General features: G+C 39.7%; 1 protein-coding gene across 1 annotated transcript; it reads right to left on the bottom strand.

Annotated features, from left to right (window-relative positions):
* Positions 1 to 3,190: 3,190 nt before the first annotated feature.
* On the bottom strand, positions 3,191 to 26,825 carry LOC114652307 (granzyme A-like). The gene is made up of 5 exons (XM_028802627.2): positions 26,665 to 26,825; positions 23,855 to 23,987; positions 16,681 to 16,819; positions 11,602 to 11,865; positions 3,191 to 3,575 (listed from the first exon to the last, which is right to left on the bottom strand). The coding sequence occupies exons 1-5, from the start codon at positions 26,723 to 26,725 to the stop codon at positions 3,426 to 3,428; spliced, it is 747 nt and encodes a 248-aa protein (XP_028658460.2). The 5' UTR covers positions 26,726 to 26,825; the 3' UTR covers positions 3,191 to 3,425.

Consider the following 26,825-nt stretch of genomic DNA (forward strand, 5'->3'; position numbering starts at 1 on the left):
GTGACCCACTTCTTCTCTTCTTTCGTTGGCATCTTTTCACGTTAAAACTGATTAAGTCAGTTTTTGTGTTGCAATTACTTAGTATGTTTTCCTTAATTTTTCACTTAAGATGGCACTTAAGTCTTCAATCAGCCTCAAGAATGATTTAAGATAAGAAGAGGCAGAGGAAGTGACGTCAAAGGTGGTAGGGAATGACAACGGAGCCCATATGCATGTGCCGCACGGCCACCCTGTTGCGTGCTGCCGAGAGTTGATTCTACAATAAAATAAAATAAAATAAAAATGTAATAAAAATCATCACCCTGAAAGCAGACAGTAGAGGTCACGTAGTATATGAGTACCAAATTTATGTCATTTGGTCAAACAGTTTGCAAGCTACAGGTGATTTAAAATCCTGGACAGACAAATGGACAGCCACGGTAGCGTATTATATAAGAAGATAATATTCTCCAGTAAAGAGATTGTGCCAATTTTAAGTTTACTGCTTCTGGTAAAACAATCCTGCATGAGCAACACCCTTAATCTTGATTTTTTATTATCTTTCACATGTATGTCACTTCATTATAAAGACAAATCCAAAAACACAAGCAGCATATTAATTTGTTAATATCGATTGGCAGTGTGAAGCACTATGGTGCGGTCTGTACATCTTCCCATCTTCCATCCATCCATTATCCAACCCGCTATATCTTAACTACAAAGTCACAGGGGTCTGCTGGAGCCAATCCCAGCCAACACAGGGCACAAGGCAGGAAACAAACCCCGGGCAGGGTGCCAGCCCACCGCAGCATCTTCCCACCTTTCTTCTTATATTGTTATGATTTGAACCCCACATCCCAAGATGCACTGGTTAGACTGATTGCCGACTCTGAATTTGCTCAGTGTGAGTTAATGCGAGTGAGTCTTGCTTTCAAAGTAAGTTTTTTGCCTTGAGACAGTTGCTGCTGGGATATAATGTGATAATCTGTGGTTCTATAATCAAATAAGAGCATCCTGTGAATTAAAAGATTCATGCTTTAATAGCTATATCATGTTAAATCATGTAAATGATACAGTTATGAATTTATATAAGAAAAAGTTTTACATATTCAAATCTACTGTCTTATCTTTCAGTCCTTTAATAAATTATATATAGATAGATGGGTGGCAGGCGGCACGGTGGTGCAGTGGTATCGCTGCTGCCTTGCGGTTTGAGACCTGGGTTCGCTTTCTGGGTCCTCCCTGCGTGGAGTTTGCGTGTTCTCTCCATGTCCGCGTGGGTTTCCTCCGGCACTCCGGTTTCCTTCCACAGTCCAAAGACATGCAGGTTAGGTGGATTGGTGATTCTAAATTGGCCCTAGTGTGTGCTTGGTGTGTAGGTGTGTTTGTGTGTGTTCTGCGGTGGGCTGGCACCCTGCCCGGGATTGGTTCCTGCCATGTGCCCTGTGTTGGCTGGGATTGGCTAAAGCAGACCCCTGTGACCCTGTGTTCGGATTCAGCGGGTTGGAAAATGGATAGATAGATAGATAGATAGATAGATAGATAGATAGATAGATAGATAGATAGATAGATAGATAGATAGATAGATAGATAGATAGATAGATAGATAGATAGATAGATAGATAGATAGATAGATAGATAGATAGATAGATAGATAGATAGATAGATAGATAGATAGCTTCTTTAAGAAGATAGAGGATTCACATAATGTACAGGATTTGTTACAAATAATATTCCATCTCTGTTCAATGAATATCTCTTAACAAGTTTAGCATTGTCCAGCATTTCCAAAGCATTCCTCCTTTTCCAGGGCATCTGTGCTGACCTCCACCTGAATGGCATCTTCTGGCAGCTCCTAGCAAGTCAGCACAGCTCACAACTCTCCTATATCCTGGTGAAGTAAGGAGTAATTTTATCAAGTAGGAAAACTGATAAGATTGTTTTACTCCTACTTCTAAGAGCAGAACTAAATTTGCATCAAGAATAAGAATTTTGAGCCAGCTGGGCCTGTTTTCCTACTCCGAGATGTTTGATAAATACGGTGTGGAAGGCAAATAAGAAAGTTGAGAGCCAAAGAAAAGCTGAAGATTTCCATATCGACAAATACATTTTTTAGGTTGTGTGATAGATAGATACTTGCATCAGGAAAAGCTTTGAGTCTCAAATGAACGTCACCCCAATCCCCGTTGATTTCAGTCTACTTGCAGGTTTATTCGTGTGCCTGACTAACCACTTCCCCATTGAATAGCCCAATTGTTATTTTTGTTGGTAAACTTGTTTAATGCGCTTCTTTTTAGATTCCACCTGATATAACAAGAATTGTAACATTTAAATGGCCTGTCACAGTAATAGTATTGCTTTAATTTTGTCACAGATTACACACATTGGCTGGCTGCCTTTGTGTTAGAGAGATATGGATGGTTGGGCATCCAAGCCAGATTGCTTTCTAGTACCTTTCCCACCCAGAAGGCCATAATAATGGAAGGACATGGGGACACTGCCTCCCAGGGCCATGTGTTCCCCTGACACAATGGGTGGCAGCATCTCCATGGAGGAGCTCCCATTTGTACACCGTCAAGGCAACATATGAGGTGTAATCCTAAAAGGTGCAGGCCTGCTGGAGTACTTGGGTGCCACCAGGGGGAACTTCTCTCAATGAAGGATGCTTCACCTGACCTGGAAGTGCTGTCTGGTTGTAAACGGCGCCACTGGAAGAACTCCCGTGTCTGACATAAATGGAGCCACTTCGCCGAGTCGGGAAAGGATAGGGATAGGGAAGACCAAAAAACTGTATTGTGGATTCTGAAGGTATAGTGCAAATAAAATAATTTACTTGCATCTGGGACAGTAATCTGTGTAGCTGCATCTGGGGTTTGGGACTTTGAGATGCTTCCTAAATCCCACATTTGTTAAAGAGTTTTGCTGCACACCTTCCCTTTTCATTCACTTGAACTCATTTTCTCTGGCAAGCTGAGGGCACACATTGTTGTCAGTAGTTGTTCTCAATCAGAAGGTCTTTATGAAACATTAATTTAACAAACAGTAGTGTGCTCTGCATGTAAAAAATATTAAAAAATATTCTTACTAATGTGCAAATGGCTGTGCTTTAGTTTTGCTTTAGGCCAAATATAGTATACCATTTTTATTAACATTAAAGATGAGTTGACTCTTATAATAAAGAATTCCCTAACTCATATAGACAAGAAAATGATGCAACATAGTTCATTTTAATGAGAAGATACAGAAACAAATAGCAGTTATTCATCCATAATATAAAAGAATGCTTTTTTGGGATTAAGCAAATTTTTGACAGAAGAATGTTAAAGTGAAAACAATAAAGTGTGCTTAATTAAACCAGGCAAGCATTCAGCCCGTGACTCCTGCTGACTGCAAAAAAGCATGCAAGATAAAATATGAAAGCAAAAGTCAACGAAGGCAGCCACTGACTAAGCTGATATTGTGTCCTGAATCCATTTCAGGTATTTGTCTGTGAGCAGGGTGTACACTCCAGGCTTTGTGGCGAGCCCACAATCAGCACCAAATGAAACAATTCCTCTGTAGACGCCATCACAAATCAGTGGGCCACCAGAATCTCCCTGTATTAAATATAGTAAAATTGAAAAATAAAAATGATTAATTCTCTAATAATGGAGAAACATGTAGCTTATGTTCATTTAAGAATAGTGCAATTAATGATTGATATATATATATATACAGTATATATATATATATATATATATATAGTAATGGGCGGCCAGTCCCATGCCCAGCTGGGACACCCCTGCTGTATATGTTCCGGGGGAGCAGCCATTGGCTCCTCACTACCTCCCCCGGGATGCTTGGTGGCAGCCTCCCTGGCTGACGATGGAGCCTCTGTTTCCCCCAGGGTTTCATGGGAAATGGAGTTCTCCACAACCCTGTGGGGATCTGGGATGGCCGCCAGGGGGTGCTGCATGGATCCCGGAACCCACCTGGACATCTCTACAGCTCCGCCCGGAAGTGCAATTAGCCACAGGTGATCAAGCACCTGGAGCACTTCCGGGTGGGCTATAAAAAGGGCCAGCGTCCACCACTCAGGAGCCAGAATCGGGAGGAAGAGGACAAGGTTGCCTGGGAGGAGTGGTGATGCCAGAGGAAGGATTGTTTGTGCTTGGGACTGTGTTGGACCTGTGGGACATGGGAAAGACGTGCCCCACAGCTGAAGAGAAAATAAAAAGTCTGTTTATTTTACACGTGCCTCTGCGTCAGTCTGTGCTGGGTCAGGCGATATATAGCACCTTTATCAAAATATATATATATATATATATACAGTGATCCCTCGCTATATCGCGCTTCGCCTTTCGCGGCTTCACTCCATCGCGGATTTTATATGTAAGCATATTTAAATATATATCGCGGATTTTTCGCTGCTTCGCGGGTTTCTGCGGACAATAGGTCTTTTAATTTCTGGTGCATGCTTCCTCAGTTGGTTTGCCCAGTTGATTTCATACAAGGGACGATATTGGCAGATGGCTGAGAAGCTACCCAACTTACTTTCTCTCTCTCTCTCTCTCTCTCTCTGCTCCTGACAGAGGGGGTGTGAGCTGCCGCCTTCAACAGCTTTGTACCGGCGGTGCTTCGCATACTTAAAAGCCAAAAAGCCCTATTGATTTTTTTTTTGACTGCTTGCTTTGCACTCCTTTGAAAAGGAAGATATGTTTGCATTCTTTTAATTGTGAGACAGAACTGTCATCTCTGTCTTGTCATGGAGCACAGTTTAAACTTTTGAAAAAGAGACAAATGTTTGTTTGCAGTGTTTGAATAACGTTCCTGTCTCTCTACAACCTCCTGTGTTTCTGCGCAAATCTGTGACCCAAGCATGACAATATAAAAATAACCATATAAACATATGGTTTCTACTTCGCGGATTTTCCTATTTCGCGGGTGGCTCTGGAACGCAACCCCCGCGATGGAGGAGGGATTACTGTATATACTGTATATATATTGTTATATCCAGGGTCCCTAACTGCAACACAGAGAGACTGGGCACAGGTTTAGTCCACACCGGACACGGTTTTATTTACACAGTTCAGCACTCGACAGTACAAGGTAAAGCACATTGTGCTAATCACCAACACAGTCCCTTTGCCTTCAGGCTTTGTCCTCTTCCTTCCGAATCTAGCTGTTCAATGCTGGCAACTGGCCCCTTTTTATAGGGCGCCCAGAAGGAGTCCAGGTTCCCAATGAGCTTCTTCCAGCAGCACTTCCGGGTGTGGCAGAAATGCTTCCAAACAGGGCCCTGCAAACGACCTCCCTACTTTCTTTATGGCCCAGGAGTGCTTCCAGGAAGACACAGCATAGCATCAGTAGCATTTCCAGGTCATTGATATGAGGCAGTGGGCAACACTCAATGAAACAATGAAAGAAGAATTATTTATTATTGTGATTGCGCAGCTTGTTTTTGGAAGTCTGATTGTTGGATTCACGCTGAGGTTTCATACATTTCTTTTAATTCCTTTTTAATAAAATTCCCTTTTCATAAAATGCCTTTTTAAAATAAAATTCCTTTTTTAAGCCCAATCTCTCCCTTACAAGAGAGGACTGGAGTAACCAGAGAAGCATAGGAAAAGTGAACAATCTCCAAGAAGACCAGAGTTACAAAAAGGTACTGTAGAAGAAGGAATGGGTTGGAAGACATATGCATGAGATATCACTGGATGAGCTGCTTTTGAAGGTGACCCCCCAGGCTACATTCTTATGGTGGGGGTGTGAAATAAGAATTATAAATTGTCACACACGTATGCCTTGGGGACAACTTAAAAGCCTTGTTGGTGGTAATTCCTTGCCCATCCACAAGATGGCACTGTTTACCAATGACTCTTCCTTGCTCGTGTCTGTTCCCCTGGGCCCACCTTTTCCTGCCTGGCCTGTACTTATTCGGAAGTGTTGCCATTTTTGCCTGCATGTCTTTGGGTTATGAGAGGAAATCAGGGGTCCCCAGAGAAGATCACATAAATAGGAGGGTAGAGGATGCAAACATCACATAGAAAATAACTGAGCTGGAATTCAGACCACAGACTCCCTTTATCTTCAAGGCAGCAGCTCTAACCACTGAATACGTGGATTTATTTAGTTAATAAATGTTAGTCTGTCTGTTTAACTGTAGTGAACTGGAGGTCATTCCAATCTGGAATAAGGGTCTAAAAGAGTCATAAAAACCTTGTTATCCTATTGACTCCCCCTCGTCATTTTGTTCCTCTCTTTAATTTTATTACCATTTTTAGGAATTTTGTGTTAGCACCTGTACCTTATCCATCCATCCATCCATCCATCCATTGTCCAACCTGCTAAATCCGAACACAGGGTCACGGGGGTCTGCTGGAGCCAATCCCAGCCAACACAGGGCACAAGGCAGGAACCAATCCAGGACAGGGTGCCAACCCACCGCAGGACACACACAAACACACCAAGCACACACCAAGGCCAATTTAGAATCGCCAATCCACGTAACCAGCATGTCTTTGGACTGTGGGAGGAAACCGGAGCACCCGGAGGAAACCCACGCAGACACGGGGAGAACATGCAAACTCCACGCAGGGAGGATCCGGGAAGTGAACCCGGGTCCCCAGGTCTCCCAACTGCGAGGCAGCAGCGCTACCCACTGTGCCACCGTGCTGCCCACCTGTACCTTATTTCACATATAATATTACAAGGACAGGCTTTCAAAGACCAAGATACGGATCTTTTAATATTCATTTTGGAAGCTTATTCTGACCACTAAAAAAAAAATTGCATATACCTATAAAGCCTACACTCCACTACACTGTGCTACGCAACAATGACCCTAAAGGTAAGCAGGCAATATCTTGGTGGAATAATGCAATAAACATTAAGATATTACTAATTTTGTGAATTAACTCTTTGAGGGCTGAATATTTTTTCTGAAAAAACAGTTTACTGAAAAGCACACAAAGCAAGGGTTTCACACAGAAATCAACATAAAACATATGTTGCTGCATGCCATGGCCGCCGGTTCACTGGGAATGCGAGTGTATTGAAATCTGGTTTGTACCTCTGGCCATTATAAGTGGCAAACCCCCGAAAGTGAATATTGCTGTAGGTGCATCAGCTACACAAACCATGATCAGCTGTGGACGGATCAGCTGTTACTGATACCTCACATCCATTTTCGATCACATGTATCAAAATCAGAGTCAGACAAGTCAGAGTCCAATTCAGCTATACTATTCAAAATGTTTTCTGTGGAGTACTCTACTTTCCACACTCGCTTCGATCTCTTGCCAGATGTCAATGCCTTGTTTGCTGCTGTTTGCTCCTCGCTGCTCACGTAAGTGTAGGGTATCTCGAACTAGCCAATGAAGCTAACTTTCCTTCTAGTAAAGAGAGTCCAACTAAATCATAACAGTGGGTTTTGTCACCATTTATAGTTGATTACCACCATCAACCCCTCCTTTTGTCAAAAGTCGACATCCGCTATGAAAGAGTAAACACAATTTTGTTTTTTTTGAGTGGTGGGAGTTAGCTTCCACAGTCCACACTTTGTTTTTTTAAGATAAGACTCATTACCACAGAAGATTAGCTTCTTGATCAATTTAATTTTTGTTTAAGTTTTCTTTTAGTTTTTGAACTCTTGTCTGTTGAACACTTGGTGAATTCTACTTATTAAGTTCGACTTTGCTTGCTGTGATGATTTTAGTATTTTTTTTTTTATCCAGTTTCTCTGACTACTTTTTTGAAATGCACTTCAATAATTATTCCTGGCTACATAGGGGTTTCAAGGACTGATATTCAAATATACCATTGAGGATCAGGAGGGTTAGTCCCCCTATGCGTTTCATCTGTGATACAATACATATCGAGCATCAAAGAGTGGGAAAGCAAAGGGAATTTGGAATTAAGGGACAAAGGATCAGGGCCTTGGCTCAATAGTTTAGGGTCTCAACCCTCTAAAGCACGGGTATAGAACTCCGGTCCTGGAGGGCCGCAGTGGCTGCAGGTTTTCATTCTAACCATCTTCTTCATTAGTGATCAGTTTTTGTTGCTAATTAACTTATTTTGCCTTAATTGTAATTAACTTGACTCAGCCCCTTTAGTTGTCTCTTTTTCCTTAATTAACAGCCAAACAATAATGAGACACAAAACAAGCTGCCACATCACACAATATCTGAAAATAAAGAAAGGTGATGGTGTCGGTAAGGTTGATCTCTCAGGTTACCAAACTACTTTGACAGTGTTCTTAGAAAAAACAGAAAAATCGACAGATTTGTAAAAGTCTGCTGTGGCAGAATGAGAGTAGCAATAAACCAATTAACAGTAAGAATCAGCTTCTCATTAAGAGATTGGTTGGAGTTTGAAATCCCAATTTATCTGGTCATCTGTCAGCTCATTTCAAGCCTCATTTCTGTTTGTCAGTCATTTAATGAAGAAAGGAATAAATTCAGAGGACTGAATCCTTAAAAGCAAGACAAGATGAAGGGAAAAAAAGTTAGTTAGCAGTGAAAACTGGTCACTGATTAGGAAAAAAGTCAGAATGAAGACCTGCATCCAATGCAGCCCTCCAGGCCTGGAGTTTGACACCCGTGCAAAGAATAGACGCCACTGGCATAAGCTTTGTTACCTCTGTTCTGCATGAAAACCTGAGATTAAAATTTTTTTCTCGGCCATGACGGCAAACCACAAGGGGTAACTAACATTTTAAAAAAATCTTTTTTGAGCCGAGCATTCTTTTAAAGATTTTGACCTACCATTCATCTATTCATTTTATTCAACTATAAAGCCACAGGAAACTGAATCCCAGCAGCAGAAGCTGCTTTATAAAATTCAGCCATGGATGGGTCACCTGTCTGTCTCAGGGTACAAGCACTCATTTCAAAACACTGACAGATTTTCCGAGTTTCCTGGACAATATTGATTTATGGTTACCAGTACCCCAAGATTTACACCTTGGACCCTGAAGATGTGAGGCAGCAGTGCAAAACACTCCACTACTCCTATATTAACTGTGTGAAATAAAGTATTTTTTATGAGAATGTACACTTTATCAGTGCTGTGGCACATTATATAAAACAGCGCCTGTAAGTTCCAGACTCCTGGGTTCTAGTTCTGACTTGGTCACTTGTCTGTGTGTTATGCCCCATGCAATGGCACCTTTGCACGGTTTGATACTCCGGGCACTTTGAGCTGTAACCAAACAATAAGGGGATGGGAGAACTGAGACACCGACAATGATAAAAAATGAACTGAGTTAAAAATAAAAAATCAGAATTCTGGTTTATTCCAGAGGTGCCAAAATCTATTTTCAGTAAGGCATTGCATAAATATACTGCTTAATGCAAAAACATTAACAAAAACAAGATAAATAAGTGCAGGTGCCCTATACAATAATTAGAGCGACTCCGAAGCAAAAAGTGATGACAACATATGACCAAAAGATAAACAAAAAACCTTCTCTTTCTCCTTCTTCTTCCACAGACAGTTCACGAAGCTCAGACAGAACAATAATCAAAAACAAAACGTGAAAATCAACAACGAGTGCCAACAAACACAAATTATTTCCACCCAGAAAATATTATCAAATCAGAAGTAAACTGTTCTTACTAATATTTACCAGCTTAGCAGTAAAGAAGGATCAGCAAGCCTGAAAACCAATCAAAAGATGACCCCTGGTGGTCTGAACTTGAGATTTATACAGCTAGCCCACTTTCCTAGCCAATCCTTACTCAAGTCTTCCGGGGTCGCCCAATAGCAAATGACGTGGAGTCATGTCCTATGTCAGCGCCTAGAGGGGCGCGAAGTAACAAAAAAGGGGGTGCGAATGTTGCCATATGTGGCGTAATTTCGCTATTCGTAGGAAAATTTTAAACTTGTAGCGGTGTATCGGCAGCAAAAAATATAGGAATACATTTTATTAGGGTTTCAAAAAAACGTTATGGGGGCGCGATTAAAACTGTTATGAAAACTCGGGTCGCAAATACTTAAAGGTTGAGAAACGGTTGAGAAAAGTTTCATGTTTTCGTGTGTAAACATGACTAAATAAAGAAACCTAAACCTAAACCTAAACCTAAACCTAAACGCTGCCCTATGTCGTCCTGAGGTTCAATGCCAATGTGTTTAACTTTCACCTTTCCTTTCACCTTTCACACCAGCTGCTTATTCACCAATGCAGGTAAGTTATGCTGTGAACTTTCACACCATTCTTTTTTTATGCACACATTCTCTACCGGCAACCTCTTAAACTCAGTGCTCTGATATTTCCTCCCCTTTGTGACTTTGGGCACACACTTGGCCATCGGGCTGCTCCAATTCTCTTGTGGTTAATATAGTGTAATTGGACACGTACCTCGGCAAAGTGCGGGTTCAAGCCCGGAGAAGCCATCTGAATTGTAGGCCTTCACATCAGTGGGATGACACACAAGGGGATACCAAACATCGATGCGACTTTGTCCGCCACCATTCTACCTTAATTTCTCAAGTGCTAAAACAGGTAAGTAACTTTACCTCAATAAGTTTATATCTGAACACGATAAGCTATAAATAGCTATACTAATCTCTACTTTTAAATTACCTGAGGACTTGGCTTATCACACTATGTGGACTTTGCAAGGCTCCCTGTTTACACGGGGTGTTTCTCTGTGTAACCCAGTTTTCCTACACCCTCCCAAAGACTTGAAGTGCTGTGATGGCTTGGCAAGTCATTTGTATCTGGTAACTTCCTTGCAATGAAAGCAGGCCTCCATAGCCTGGACTAATCAGGTTTAAAGTTGAATGGAGGGATACACTTTAAATTATATGTCTGCAACATTCATGACCAGGAGAAGTTCTTTCAAAAAAGATGGATGGTTGGATGTATTACTTTATATACAGTAGTATATTTAATTTTTAACTTTCCTCATGTTACCAAAATAATTCATACAGGCTACAATTTACTTTGCTGCAGTCAACTGCAGCACAATAAGACAGGACCCAATTTTGAATAGCGTGAGAATCCACTAGAAGGTGCGCTGTGGTCTCTGCTACAATTAACATGTCCAGTACTGCATAAAGAAAGGGATGATTGAGCTGGAATGGGTTCATTAATAATAAAGATAGCCGTCTAAGTCTGGAGGGGCTCCTATTGTGCCACATTTAGGGATTAATTATAAATGACACATAAAGGATATAATCAAGTTGTATGAACTTTATCATTAACAAAGTTATCATTCTTTGTGTAGTACCTTACAATACTCTGATTGCAAATTAATTAAATAATGACAGTAAGGTAATTTTAATACTGCTCAAACTCTAGAATAATAGAAAAACGAACAGCAGCTTGCATAAATATCTCTAGACACAGATAAGACTAATATGCTATAAATCTGTTTCTTTAGCCTTTTTCCATATTCTTTGAATCCTAGTCAGGGGTTCAGATGTTCAGGAACTGATTATGGCAATAATATTGAAAGGCAACATAAGCCCTTTATGAGATTCCAGTGTATCTCAGAATTAAATTTTAAAAAGTGTGCAAAATAAAATAGTAGGCATACTGAACGTTATGCTTAAAGATGAAAAGGCTCATGTTTGAAATGACAGACAAAAATTTAAAGAGACAAATTGATTGTGCAGTTTATAAAATCACTTACTTACCCCACACGAGTCTTTTCCTCCAATCTTGTCACCAGCACAAAGCATATTTTTTGATATTAATCCATTATAGTAGCTGTTGGTGTTGCACAGCTTTCTGTCTATGACAGTAACATTGACTTCTTGGAGTGTGTCAGACGTTTTTCCCATGAAGGAGGTGGCACCCCATCCGGCAACATTACATCTGGTCCCAGGACTGACGTCGTCTCCAGAACTAGGCAAACTAAGGAGACTGACTTGTTTGTTCAGTGTTGCTGGTTTTTCCAACTTTGAAAAAGGGATATCAGAAAGTTACAACAAAGGAGACCATCCTCTCAATCTTCATTTGTCTGCCTGGTGACTAACTCATCCATATATTTAATCCGTAAAGAAATTGACAGATGTATTATTTTGTTCGTTTATACTATTGTGTCTAATCTGCTGCTTTACTTTACTGGGTGTTTAACCTAATTAGTGTGTTGATGAATGTAAATGAAGTATGGCTTTCTATTATTATAGCTGTAAAGATATGCAAACGCTCGGAGTTTGCACTCCAAGGAAAGTGCTATAAACATATGAGCTGAATTTCTTTCTATGGTGTAATTGCCTTTCAATTTTAAATATAACAAATATACACTTGTATATTCCAAGTTCTTGTGTCTGCATGCGGTTTCTCTATTTTTGGTAACTAGAGACACTAAACTGTCCCAAAGTGAGTGGTGGATATGTGCCTAGTGTTTGATGGGAATCTGTCAAGCGTTGGTTTGTAGCGTAAGTCTGTAAAGGAGAAAATGAATCCAGAAAAGGCAAGGATAGATTTGACTAAAGAATTGCCATTGGGTGAGATTTAAAGGAATGCTGAACACTAAAATGATATTTATTTATCTGTTACTTAGACCATGTCATCTGTAGTGATGGCTGAGAAAAATTTTTAATTGAATGTTTTCATGGAGAATAGAAATAACAAAGTTTCTGATAAAAGGACAACACTGAAAAACAGCAAATGACAGTAAAACATTCATGAAAAACTCATGTCATATATGCTACATAAAAATAAGAAATAATGAACTTGTGAAGTTACGGCTGGATAATTGGATTGTGCAAATCGAATAATTTGAGATTTTATTCAGGAAAACGTGATTTAAAATTTTTCTGAGCCATCTCTACAAACAACATGGGATAGGAGAATATCATTTTTGGGTGTGATATTTCTTTAAGGTTTAAAGTTTAACATTTTTTTTCTAGTCATATTTACACAAGAAAGCATGCAATTCACCTTATTAGCTCTATACAAAAACAAATAAAAAGAAAACACGCTGAAACAAGAATTTAACAGTTACAAAAAACTATGAAATACACTCACTGGGCAAATTTTTAGGAACACCTACTTTTCCATGCAATCATGAATTTTTCAGTATGTACGAGGGATGTTCAAAAGGTTTCCGCACTTTTTTAAACTCTATTTGTTAAGAATTACAAAAACAAAACAACTGTTATGCTAAACTGCAAGGGCAGCCAGCTTGCCAGACAGAACTAGTTACATGACACTCTCAGACATAACTAATTACTACTCCCGCCTTCACCATTTCCAACGAAAATATAAAAGTATGGAAACTTTTCGAACATGCCTCGTATTACCTGTGTATCAAGAAAAGGTGGGCATGATTATGGAGTTGCTTAAAGGTACTCGAATAAACTAAAGCATTAGGCTTCAGTTAACATTCGCATCAAACACCAAAATGGGGGAAAAATGTAATCTCATTGATTTTGATCGTGGCGTGGCTGTTGGTGCCAGACAGTCTGGTTGGAGTATTTCTGTAACTGCTGATTTCCTGGAATTTTCATGCACAACAGTCTGTTGAGTTTACTCAGGATGGTGAAAAAAACAGCCAGTGAGCAGCTGTTCTGTCGACAGAAACACTTAGTCGATGAAAGAGGTCAGAGGAGAATGGTTAGAGTGGTTCAATCTGACAGAAAGGCAATGGCAGCTCAGATTACTACTCTGTAAACTACAGTGAGCAGAAATGCATTTCAGAATGCACAGCATGTCGAATATTGAGCTATATCAGCAGAAGATCATGTCAGGCTCCACTCTTGTCTCCTAGGAACAGAAAGCTGAGGCTGCAGTGGGCACAAGCTGACCAAGACTGGACAGATGAAGACTGGAAAAATGCAGCCTGGTCTGATGACTCTCGATTTTTGATGGGGAACACCAAGGGGATTAGAATTTGGTGCCAACAGCATGAATCAATGTACCTAACCAGCCTTGCGTCTACAGTCCAAGTTGCTGGTGGCGATATAACGGTGTAGGAGTGCTTTCTTGGGCCTCTTATTACCACTCAATCATCGTTTAAATGCTACAGCGTATTGTTACTGACCATGTGCATCCCTTCATTTTACATATTTTCAAACGGCTTCTTCCAGCATGATAATGCACCAGGTCACAAAGCGAAAGTTATCTCAGACTGGTTTCATGAACCTGACAATGACATGACATGTCCTTCAATTCCTTACCCAGTCACCGGCTCTGAACTCCTTTGGGATGTGGTAGAAGGGGAGATTCACAGCATGAATATGCAGTTGAACAATCTATAGAAGCTGCGTGATGCAATCATGTCAACATGGACCAGACTCTCACAGGAATGTTGGCAACATCTTGTGGAATGCATATTATGAAGAACTGAGGCTGTTTTAGGAGGCCCTACCAAGCATTAGTATAGTGATCTTAAGAATTTACTCAATGAGTGTATTTACATCATGAAAACAATGCTTTGTAAACTACTTGTGATGTTCTGGCAGTGTGAATTACCTCTACAGTTATATTGCCTAGTAATGAGAGTGACCCTACATCCCTACATGTTTAATTTAGTCTGATATTTCTTACGAAAAAACTGTATGGTACTGGAAATAAAGAAATGTCTGGAGTGGTCTGTGTGAGCCTATAAAGTGATTTTTCTCCCTGATTTACTGAAGGTAAGTTGTATTTAGTGAGCGTTTCTTGTGTGTTTCTCAATTTTGTTTTTCGTTTCGATGAATTCCAGTTATCATTTATGTAGGACAACTCCATCTCTATTTGCCAATCATGATAGCCATGTGAATGCTCAAAAATGATTGCTATCGAGTTATTTTACATCTTTGGTTCTTAAAAACATTAATATATAATGTAAAACTATTTATGCTTTCATTTTTTAGAACTATAAAGTGATTTTACATAGATATTTTCAATGACCACAATTGCCAATGAATCTAACCATTTTCTGATTTTGGTTTCCTGTCAGTGTGTAAAATTTGCAGTTAATTGTTTTACACTCGCAGTGTGCAAGAAAGCTAATAACCTGTCACTTTATTCCATTGGTGATTAAAGCTATTTTGTACTACCGCTGCATAAAAATATGAAATGTTCCAACCATTATTTGGTGTAACCATTTTCTGTATTATATTAGAAATATGTACATTTTTTACCTGTACTAATTTTCCTGTTCATTTTTAAAATGGTAACTAATTGTTCTACACCACCAATGTACAAAACTATTGAATGAGTTTGGTTTTGTTAAAATTGATACCATCAACGTAAAGAAACATTAACTATTCTATAGTATAAACCATTGACTAATAAAGTTTTAACTTTTGAAAAATGTCGAAACTCTTGGTTATTTTGCTATTATTTTTGTCCTTTGTAACAAAATATGAACTGACTGAAGAGCTTCAGTATTTAGATCTTCTCATTATATGGCCAAAGGAATGTGGAAACCCCTCCAAATGATTGAGTTCAGTTGTGTCATTGTTAGCAGCTGCATAAAATTAAGCACATAGGTGTGCCGTCACCATTGACAAACACTGGCAGTAGAATGGGTTGTACTGCAAAGCTCAGTGACGTCAAAGGTGGCACTGTCATAGGACGTCACCTTTGCCACAAGTCAGTGTGTGAAATTTCTACCTTGCTAATTCTGCAAGTGTTATATTATTGTGAAGATGAAGCAACTAGGAACAACAACAGCTCAGCCATGAAATGGTAGACCACGCAAACTCACTGTATGGGGAGGCCGAATGTCTTAAAGTGCATAGTACTTAAAAATCTCTACTCCTCTGTTGCATTGCTCACAACAACGGTCCAAACTATCTATGGAAGCAACATCAGTACAAGAACTGTGCATTGGGAGCTTCGTGCCTAAGACCACTATGCGCAATGCCAAGCATTGTCTGGAATGGTGTAAAGCACGCTGCCATTGAACTCTGGAGAAGTGGAAATGTGTTCTCAGGAGTGATGAATCACGCGTCACTATCTAGCCATGTGATATGCTGAATGCAAGAAGAATGCTACCTTATGGCCTGCACAGTATCTACAGCAAAGCTTGGTGGAAGAGTAATAATGGTTTTGGGGCTCTTTTTAGGTGTTCAAGGTAAGTTTCTTGGTTCCATTGAAGGGTACCGCTAAGGTTACAGCACACAAAGACATTTTAGACACATGTGCATTTCCAAATTTGTGGAAACAGTTTGAGGAAAGCCCTTTTCAGTTCCAGTATGACTGTGACCTTGTGCATAAGGCAGCTCCATAAGGACATGGAGGCATTGCAGTGGCCTGCGCAGAGCCCTGGCCTCAACCATATTGATTCCATTTGGGATGAACTGGAATGCCAATTGTGAGCTGTGTCATCCAGCATCCGTACCTGACCTTACAAATGCTTTTTTGGGCTAAGCGCATGGTTTTGGAATGAGGTGTCCAACAAGCTCACGTTCGTGTGATGGGCAGGTGTCCACAACCCCACAAACTGTAGGTCATATAGTGTTTTAATGGCTACTATTACAAATGGAAAGAATGAATCTGTAAGGAGAGCATTACACCTCACTTCCAATAGTCTCTACTTCAAAAGAAATAAACAAATGAATAAAATGCATTTGATCATAATTAGAATTTTTTGAAGTTTTGCTCATCTAAAGCTTTCTGCAGTGATGAACTGGCACCTCATTCCAGGCTCGTTCCTACCTTGCTTCTGATACTGCCATGGCAGGCTCTAGCCACACGCGACTCTAAATTGGAGTATACGGTCTTGAGAATGTTAGGTAATTGTTTTCTTTGGTGAATTTGAAATAAAAATGCTTTACCTGCATAAGCATGAGGTCATTTTGCTTTGTTAGACAGTTGTATTTGGGATACATAAACACTCCTTTAACTTGAAGCATTTGCTGCTGTTTTTCATTTTTCTTAATTGAGTGGGCCCCCAGGACTGCAACTTCACCAAGTCTGTTAGGCAGAAGAACAAGAATGGGACAAGGCTTGTTATTTTAATAGCTTTTCATTTGAGCACATCCTTATTTATGTCAATGTCTTTCAATATTAAATTTCTGATTTGGAAATAAGCCTTATTTTGTTTAATGCAATTTGACTGCCATACATATTTAGGTACAATTGAACCCAAAGAGACAAAATGTCTATTGGATTTCAGCCCCTGATCTCTTGCCAGTAATTCTTATTCTTGGAGAAGTACACTGGTAACTTTACTTTTTATCACTTAAGTTAGCACAGAGCTCCTAAGTATCAAGAATATATCAAAACCTCATTCTGTCTCACTAAAGTGGAATTTAACTCTGGCACTATAGAAAACTGTATTCTTAAAATTGGTAATCTCTATGTATTAGAAAGGTTTTATAAGCACATGAGAAAAGTAGACACTATATTTTACTAAGCATTAAGATGTAAGAGTTAGGATTAAAAAGACTTATGCCTACATATTTTTTATTATTGTGTATGAGCTACAAAAAATCAATAGTTTATTAAGCCAAAAGTTAGATGTCCAGGAGAGCTTGAGAAAGATGGGCCCTTCATTGAGAGAGGGAATGTCAACTCTTTGGTTGTAAATCAGTAGAGCAAGCAAGGTGAGATAGTAGGGTGAGAGGATAGCCCTTATCAAACAGAGCGGAGTTTGACAACCACTTAACTAAGAATTACTGATGGCATCAATTAGAGAACTAGGGCAATAATAATAATAATAATAATACATTCTATTTATACAAGGCGCCTTTCAGAGAACTCAAGGACACCGAACAAACAATAAATAAATAAAAGACACAATTATAAACAACTTAAAACATCAGAAAATCTAAAAATTAAAACCAAACAAAACCACTATAATCAGGAGGAAAAAGAAAAAGCCATTTTAAACAGATGTGTTTTAAGTTTACATTTGAAGGATGAATATGATTTGATATTTCGGAGATCTGCAAGTAATGAATTCCAGAGCTTGGGAGCAGAACAGCTGAAAGCTCTGCTCCCCATGATGGTTAGACGGGCGAGAGGGACGGTCAGATGGGTGGAGGAAGAGGATCTAAGGTTACGGGAGGGAATGGCAACATGAAGAAAGTCAGACAGATATGGAAGGGCGAGGTTATGGATGGCCTTAAATGTTAATAGCAGAATCTTAAAATCAGTACGAAACTTGATCGGGAGCCAATGAAGCTGCTGCAAGACTGGAGTAATATGGTGAATAGATGGGGTTCGAGTGATGATACGTGCTGCAGAATTCTGGACTAACTGAAGCTTATGAAGAGATTTATTAGGGAGACCAAAGAGGAGTGAATTGCAGTAGTCCAGCCGAGAAGTGACAAGACTATGAACAAGAATGGCAGTGGTATGAATAGTGAGGGAGGGGCGAATGCGATTAATATTACGTAGGTGGAAGTAAGCAGACCGGGTGATGTTATTAATGTGACATTGGAAAGATAGAGTACTGTCGAGGATGACACCCAGACTCTTCACCTGAGGTGATGGGGAAACAACAGAGTTATCAATAATAAGTGAAAGATTATTGGTTTTGGATAATGATGATTTTGAACCAATGAGGAGAACCTCAGTTTTGTCACTGTTTAATTTAAGAAAATTCGAAGAAAACCAGGATTTAATTTCAGAAATGCAGTCAATAAGCGAGGGTGGTGGAAAAGAGGAGGTGGGTTTACCAGCAAGGTAGAGCTGGGTGTCATCAGCATAACAGTGAAAATTAATGTTATATTTGCGAAAAATATTACCAAGGGGAAGAAGGTAAATAATAAAAAGAATAGGCCCCAGGACAGAGCCCTGGGGCACACCAGAAGTAACAGCGGTGGGTTGGGATGTGAAGGTTTTAAGCTGTATGAACTGAGTGTGGCCTGAGAGGTAGGATCTAAACCAATCAAATGAAATGTGAGAAATGCCAATCTATTAAGGAGAGTGGTATGACAAATAGTATCAAAGGCCGCACTCAGATCAAGGAGGATGAGAATAGTGATTAGACCAGAATCAGCAACCATAAGGAGGTCATTGGTAATTTTAACAAGTGCCGTTTCTGTACTATGAAGGGGGCGAAAACCAGACTGGAACTTTTCATATAGATTATTGTGAGATAAGTGGGTGTGAAGTTGGATAGCTACTATTTTTTCAAGAATTTTAGAGATAAAGGGCAAGTTAGAAATGGGGCAAAAATTATTGAAATTAGTAGGATCAGCACCAGGTTTTTTTAGTATTGGGGTTATAGCAGCAGTTTTGAAAGATGAGGGAATAATACCAGTAGTAAGAGAAGAGTGAATGATGGCAGAAATAAGAGGGAGTAGAGAGGGGAGGCAGGCTTTAACCAGAACTGTAGGCAGGGGGTCCAGCTGACAAGTAGATGACTTGGATTTGCAGATGAGATCTGAGATTTCAGAGGAAGTGGGAAGCTGGAAAGAAGAGAAAGAGTGAATAGGCGAGTGTAGTTCAGAAGGAATACAGAGAGGATCTGGACCAAGGTGCTGATGTATCTTTTGGATTTTGTCATTGAAAAAAGACATAAGAGAATTACAGAATGCACTTCAGTAAAGGTGAGATGGTAAAGAGTCTGGATGCTCAAGCAATTCAAGCAATGGAATGCTTGAAGTCAGATAAGGGAGAATAATGGCTTAAATGATAAGAATTGTAATAAAAATAAAAGGTGCCCATTGCTTGGGGCTCATTGTTCCATCTTAAGTGAGTCTGTATGTGCGCCATGCAATAAAACTTAATTCTGCTGTCTGTTCTGAGTTAGTGAGTGCCTTCATTTAGAGGGTGCCCCTGCCATGTCAGCCTGCTTCAACAGCACCTTCCTCCCACTAGAGCTAGGATTCAATATTAAATACTGTATAACCAAAAATGTCCTCAAAAAATGCAAATCATGAATGTATTCAATATAAAATAGTTCATAGCGTTTATAAGACCCTCGTGAAATGATTTTTAATAGGTTTAGACCATGACCCTATTTGTAATTTATGCTCTCCTAAAGTTCTTTTCTTTTCATATATTCTGGTCCTGCCCTCCCACCACATATCTTTATGGTCCCCCATTTCCACATCTCTTTTGTTCTCTTGGGTTGATACTGTTCCCTGCTCCCTGCAGTTTTTTCTACTTCTGTATTTTTCATCGCACTCTCTCTCTCTCATCTTTCAATAAGAAGCTGGTTTCATTAAGGTGCTACAGCGGCTAAGATTCTCCAGGCAACCAACTAGAAAAGCCAGGAGCAGTGTTTTAATACTCACTTTGAGAAATTTATTCTGTTATTGAATTATGTTAGGACTTTCAGCTGTTCACATTAATATTTAAAATTTAGCAGTGCACAGTTCTTATCCAAGGGTTATGATTAGATTGTGGCACTGTATGATTTTTTTCTTTCTTTCTGAATATATATATATACAGTCATATGAAAATGTTTGGGAACCCCTCTCAGCCTGAATAATAATTTACTCTACTTTCAACAAAAAAAGATAACAGTGGTATGTCTTTCATTTCCTAGGAACATCTGAGTACTGGGGTGTTTTCTGAACAAAGATTTAGTTGTATGAAATTAAATCAAATGTGAAAAACTGGCTGTGCAAAAATGTGGGCCCCCTTGTCATTTTGCTGATTTAAATGTCTGTCACTGCTCAATACTGATTACTTACAACACCAAATTGGTTGGATTTGCTTGTTAAGCCTTGAACTTCATAGACAGGTGTGTCCAATCATGAGATATAAAGGTATTTAAGGTGGTCAATTACAAGTTGTGCATCCCTTTGACTCTCCTCTGAAGAGTGAGAGCATGGGATCCTTAAGGCAACTCTCAAAACATCTGAAAACAAAGATTGTTCAGTCTCATGGTTTAGGGGAAGGCTAATCAGGAATCAGGAAATGGAAGGCCACAGGCACAGTTGCTGTTAAACCCAGCAGGTGTGGCAGGCCAAGATAAATACAGGAGCGGCATATGCGCAGGATTGTGAGAATGGCTACAGACAACCCACAGATCACCTCCAAAGACCTGCAAGAACATCTTGCTGCAGATGATATATTGGTACATCGTTCTACAATTCAGCACAATTTGCATAAAGAACATCTGTATGGCAAGGTGATGAGAAAGAAGCCCTTTCTGCACTCACGCCGCAAACAGAGTCGCTTGTTGTATGCAAATGCTCATTTAGTCAAGCCAGATTCATTTTGGAACAAAGTACTTTGGACTGATGAGACAAAACTTGAGTTATCTGGTCATAATAAAAAGCACTTTGGATGGTGGAAGAAGAACACAGCATTCTAAGAAAAACACCTGCTACCTACTGTCAAATTTGGTGGAGGTTACATCATGCTGTGGGGCTGTGTGGCTAGTTCATGGACATGGTCCTTGTTAAATTCGAGGGTCGAATGAATTCAACCCAATATCAACAAGTTCTTCAGGATAATGTTCAAGCATCAGTCACAAAGTTGAAGTAATGCAGGGGTTGGATATTCCAACAAGACAATGACCCAAAACACAGTTTGAAATCTACAAAGGCATTCATGCCGAGGGAGAAGTACAACGTTTTGGAATGGCTATCACAGTCTGACTTGAAAATCATCAAAAATCTAAGGGATTATTTGAAGCAGGCTGTCCATGCTCAGCAGCCATCAAATTTAACTGAACTGGAGAGATTTTGTATGGAAGAATGGTCAAAAATACCTCCATCCGGAATCCAGACACTCATCAAAGGCTATGGGAGGACAGCGTCTTGAGGCTGTTATATTTGCAGAAGGAGGCTCAACTAAGTATTGATGTAATATCTCTGTTGGGGTGCCCAGATTTATGCATCTGTCTAATTTTGTCATGATGCATATTGCATATTTTCTGTTAATCAAATAAACTTAATGTCACTGCTGAAATACTACTGTTTCCATAAGGCATGTAATATATTAAAAGGAAGTTGCTACTTTGAAAGCTCAGCCAATGACAAACAAAAATCCAAAGAATTAAGAGGGGTTCCCAAACATTTTCATATGACAGTATGTGTGTGTGTGTGTATATATATATATATATATATATATATATATATATATATATATATATATATATATATATATATATTATATTATATACTGTACTTCCATGCAAAACTCTTTAACACCCCTGGTCAAACTCAAGGCCCTGGGTGAACTAGCTACTTAACAAAGAGTTGATTATACTTTTAACAATATAGCTCATGGACACCAAGTCATTTTAAGCAGAAAGGCAGTTCTCACTCTTGATTTCTGGCTAGGACTTGATCATTTAAATGCCTGTTATTTTGTTTCATGGATAATCAATCATTTTATCTAGTGGGCAGGGGTATCCCTTGGTAATTTTGAATCGTGGATACTCAGTTGTGTCATTGAGAGTATTTGTAAGAAGACTCCCTGCTCTCACAGGCCATTAGGTGCACCCCCAGAATGCCCTGATGGTAGATCTGCCCCTGGCCAAACTATATATTTTATTTACATGTTAACTAAAAGAAAAAATACTTAATAGAAAATACTTAATAGTTTTCTTGTTTCCAAACTAGTAAAAACAATGGCCTTTCTATTAAAATGTTAATGTACAGCAGTGGTACTCAATCTGTGGGGCAGGCCCCCCTAGGGGGGCGCGAAGTAACAAAAAAGGGGGTGCGAAGATGTGAACAAAAGAAAACAAGAATCAAAAATATGAAAAATACATCTATTGAAACCAAAACAAATTAACTTAAACTACATTCTGATACTAGAAAAATAAATATGGAGTTAGATAAATGTCGATAAAAGTTAAGTAGGTATAATAAAATATGCATCTATGATATATCATTAATTAAAAAAAAACAAATTGGTATTAGTTGGCTCCTTTCAAAAAAGCGTTAAGGGGGGGGCGCGATTAAAACTGTTATGAAAACTCAGGTCTCAAATACGAGGGGGGACCCAAAAATAACCGGAATTTTGTTGTTGTTAGGTTGGTACTTGTAGTACGTGGTTGGGCCGCTAGGGCGATCTAGTTACACTCCTCACAAGTCAGTCTGCCAAGTGCCATCAGTCTGGAAGGTTGTGCTTGTGTTCAGTGAATTTTTTTTGTAAAAGTAGTTTTGTGCAAGCGTCGTTTTTTTACGATGGCCGATTAACGTGAGCAATGCGCGGCAGTGAAATTTTGTTTTCTTCTTGAAAAAAGTGTTGCAGAAACTATTGTTATTGAAACGGTATGACAACCCTGAACCACCCACCCTACTCACCGGATTTAGCTCCGTGTGATTTCTTTTTGTTCCCTCGGATGAAAAAAGACTTGAAAAGACTTGCTGACGTCGAAAAGGTAAAACAAGAAACAACCAGAGCATTAATGGGCATTACTTCAGACAAATTTAAAAAATGTTTCGAACAATGGAACAAACGGTTAGATAAGTGTATTTCCGCCAATGGAGAGTACTTTGAAGGAGACTAATTGTAGTTTGTACAGAAAATTAAATTAAACACGTTTTAAAATTATTTCCGGTTATTTTTGGGTCCCCCCTCGTACTTAAAGGTTGAGAAACGCTGATGTACAGGTATGACTTCTTTGATGAACTGAAACAAAATGCAAAAAAATATATATATATAGAATATAGAGTATATAAATTTATAGGTAAAAAATTAAAGAATATATATATAAATTTATATACTGTATCTGCTGTGTCACTCAGCCTTGCCTGGGAAATGTCATAAGACAATAGGCCTCCATTATATTGCCATTGGTTAATGGGATGTATCAGAAGTATACAATGTACACTATATTTGCAAGCGCCAAATATTATTAGTTCACTGGAGCTTCTTAAATTCCTGCTGTTGATCAATTCTTGCTTTTCTTACTGTCTGACCTTTGTTTTTTGTTAATGGTCATAGCAAAACACAACGTGTATTGTTTTCATTGTTTACAAATGAAACAGGAACTTAGTAGGAATAATAGGAATGTTAGGTATGACTATAATTTCACCCTGTAGCACATCCTATAAAAATGGTCATTTTATGTCAAAGTTTGGTTCTTACCTGAAGCAGTGTGCTGCAGTCAATACCCAGTCCTCTTTGATCAAAGCTGCCCCACATCCTATGGACAGGTAGGCCATGTATGGTTTTGAATGAGGTGCCACTTCCTTTCCACCTATGATTTTCAGGCAGTCACCTGTACGGAAAGAACACACATGACCTGTTTAAAATCAATTCATTTAACTTTCCTGCCTTTGATCTGCCTTTACCGTTTCTTATTCAAATGAGTAGTTCCACAACATAACAACATCTTTTGCATAAACATCTTCCCACAAGTATGAAACTTACATTTTGTTTCATCATTCATTAATATTTTTTTTATCTTGCACAAGCTGATAAAACTTCATGAGGAATGCATAATCCTCCTAACAACAATGGGGGAGAAAGGCAGGTGTCAAGTCTGGAGGAGCTACCTGTACACCACAGGATACTCTTACATACAGTCAGTCATCTTCCAGCCCGCTATATCCCAACAAAGGGTCACTGGGGTCTGCTGGAGCTAATCCCAGCCAACACAGGGCGCAAGGTAGGAACAAACCCTGGGCAGTGTGCCAACTCACTGCATGGCACACACACACACACACACCAGGGACAATTTAGGATCGCCAATGCACCTAACCTGCATGTCTTTGGACTGTGGGAGGAAACCCACGCAGACACAGGGAGAACATGCAAACTCCACGCAGGGAGGACCTGGGAAGCGAACCCTGGTCTCCTTACTGCGAAGCAGCAGTGCTACCACTGCGCCACTGTGCCGCCCATCGTGACAGTTCTTTTTGTAAATTACAGTTAACCTACAAGAGAACACTAATGGAGGACTTGCAAGTTCCACACAGACTGTGTCCTGTCCAGACAGTGAAGCACCAAATGCTAAGCACGGTATCAGCAGCCATACCACATGCACCTCAGAAGAGGTCATCCACCTGATGCTAAGCATGTTCAGGCCTGGCCAGTACTTGGATGAGAGACCAGGAAAAGCTAAGTTTGCTGATGGAAGAGACATTGGTGAGGCCAGAAAGGGGTGCTTACCCTGTGGTCCGAATGTGGATCCCAATGCTGCAGTGCAGTGATGGGGACGTTGTGCTGTAAAAATGGTGCCATCCTTTGGATGAGAGGTAAAATTGAGGTCTCTGTGATCATAAAAGATCCCTGGGCATCCTTTGTAAAGAGCAGGATGTGTGCCAATTTCCTGGCCAAATTTCCCATCATTATGGTCCCTTAATCATCCCCTGTTTCTAATTAGCTCACCCCTTTACCACCTAACAGGTAATGTGTGGTGAGTATACTGACACAAAATGGCTGTCACCGCATCATCCAAGTGGGGTGCTTCACATTAGTGGTGGATGAAGGGGCTTCCCACTCACTATGTATTTAGGCGCCTTGAGCATAGCAAAGGCACTATATGAATAAAATGTATTATTATGATTATGATGATTATTATTATTATTATGTTAAGGCTCTTTGAGTAGTGAGAAAAGTGTTATATCTCCGAAAAGAATTATTATTAATTTATTATTTTTAACACTGTGGTGCCAGTTGCCTTTTTGTCCAATTATTCATTCTGCCTGCCTGGCTTTGGTGCCAGTCTACTGCAGTGCACACCAATGCACATACCCACGCCCACTCATATTGTTCAAATTTAAAATCACCAGATGGTCCCTAGAGGAAGCCCATGTAAATACGAGGGCTCAATTTTAGCAAATCTTTGAAATATAAGAGGAAATTAGAGTACAAGAACAAAACCCCACAAAGACGTAAGAAGTACATGACCAGGCTGACATTCAGACTGAAATCTATGAGACCTGAGAAGAAATTAGAATACACACACATGGTCAGTCAGCCAATCAGTCATTCTCCAACCCGCTATATCCTAACACAGGGTCACGGGGGTCTGCTGGAACCAATCCCAGCCAGCACAGGGTGCAAGGCAGGAACAAATCCCGGGCAGGGCGCCAGCCCACCGCAGGACACACACATGGTGAAAGTATGAAAACCACACACAGAACTTCACAGGGCCAGAGCTTGAAACAAGATCCATAATGCTGTAAAACTGAGATCTTGGTGGGCTGCAGTGGCTACAAGCTTTCATTCTAACCATTTTCTTAATTAGCGACCAGTTTTTGCTGCTAGTTAAATTCTTTTACCTAAATTTTAATTTACTTACTACTAGAGATGCAGACTTGTTTCTTCTTTCTTTAGTTAATAGGTAATTAATAATGTAATACAAAACAAACCAACACTTCACCTGTTATCCCGTGTCCGTCATACAATATCTGAAATTAAAGATAGGTGAAGGTCTCAGTAATGATGATCCGCTCAGGTCAACAAAGCATTTTGACGGTGCTCTTAGAAAAGAGAATATCAACAGTTTTGGAAATGTCTGCTGTGACAGAATAAGAGCATCAACAAGTCATGGCATTAAATATCGGGTTTAATTTGGAACAGGAATCAGCATCTAATTAAGAAACTGGTTGGAATTTGAGATACCATCATAGCTGGTCATCTTTTGGCTTGCTTAAATGTCTCATTTTTATTTGCCTGCCATTTAGGGAAAAAGAAGCCATTCAGAAGATTAAATCTTAAAAAAAAAAAAAAGTAATTTAAAATGAAAAGAGAAGTCAAATAACAGCAGAAACTGGTCACTGGTTAAGAAAGTGGCAGGATGGAAAACCCGCAGCCGCTGCAGCCTTACAGGAACAGAGTTGGGCACTCCTGCTGTATGGCAACAGCATTAACCACTGAACCACCGTGCCTCCCAGTTCCCTTTTCATATGTCAAAAATTATTTGTATTATAGAAATCTTGACAACCTACCTTCAAGGCTGGTCAGTAGACCAAATACGAGGGCACCATAAAGGACGAGTTGTAAGTGCATGTTGATGGTGTGATGTTCTGATGTGTTACACGATGCGCTGGCATGACACTATTTATTGCATGATCAAGGATGTGGTTTTGTTATCCTTTTGGAAAGAACG

The sequence above is a fragment of the Erpetoichthys calabaricus genome, chromosome 5, assembly GCF_900747795.2.
Source record: "Erpetoichthys calabaricus chromosome 5, fErpCal1.3, whole genome shotgun sequence".
Classification (NCBI taxonomy): Eukaryota; Metazoa; Chordata; class Cladistia; order Polypteriformes; family Polypteridae; genus Erpetoichthys; species Erpetoichthys calabaricus.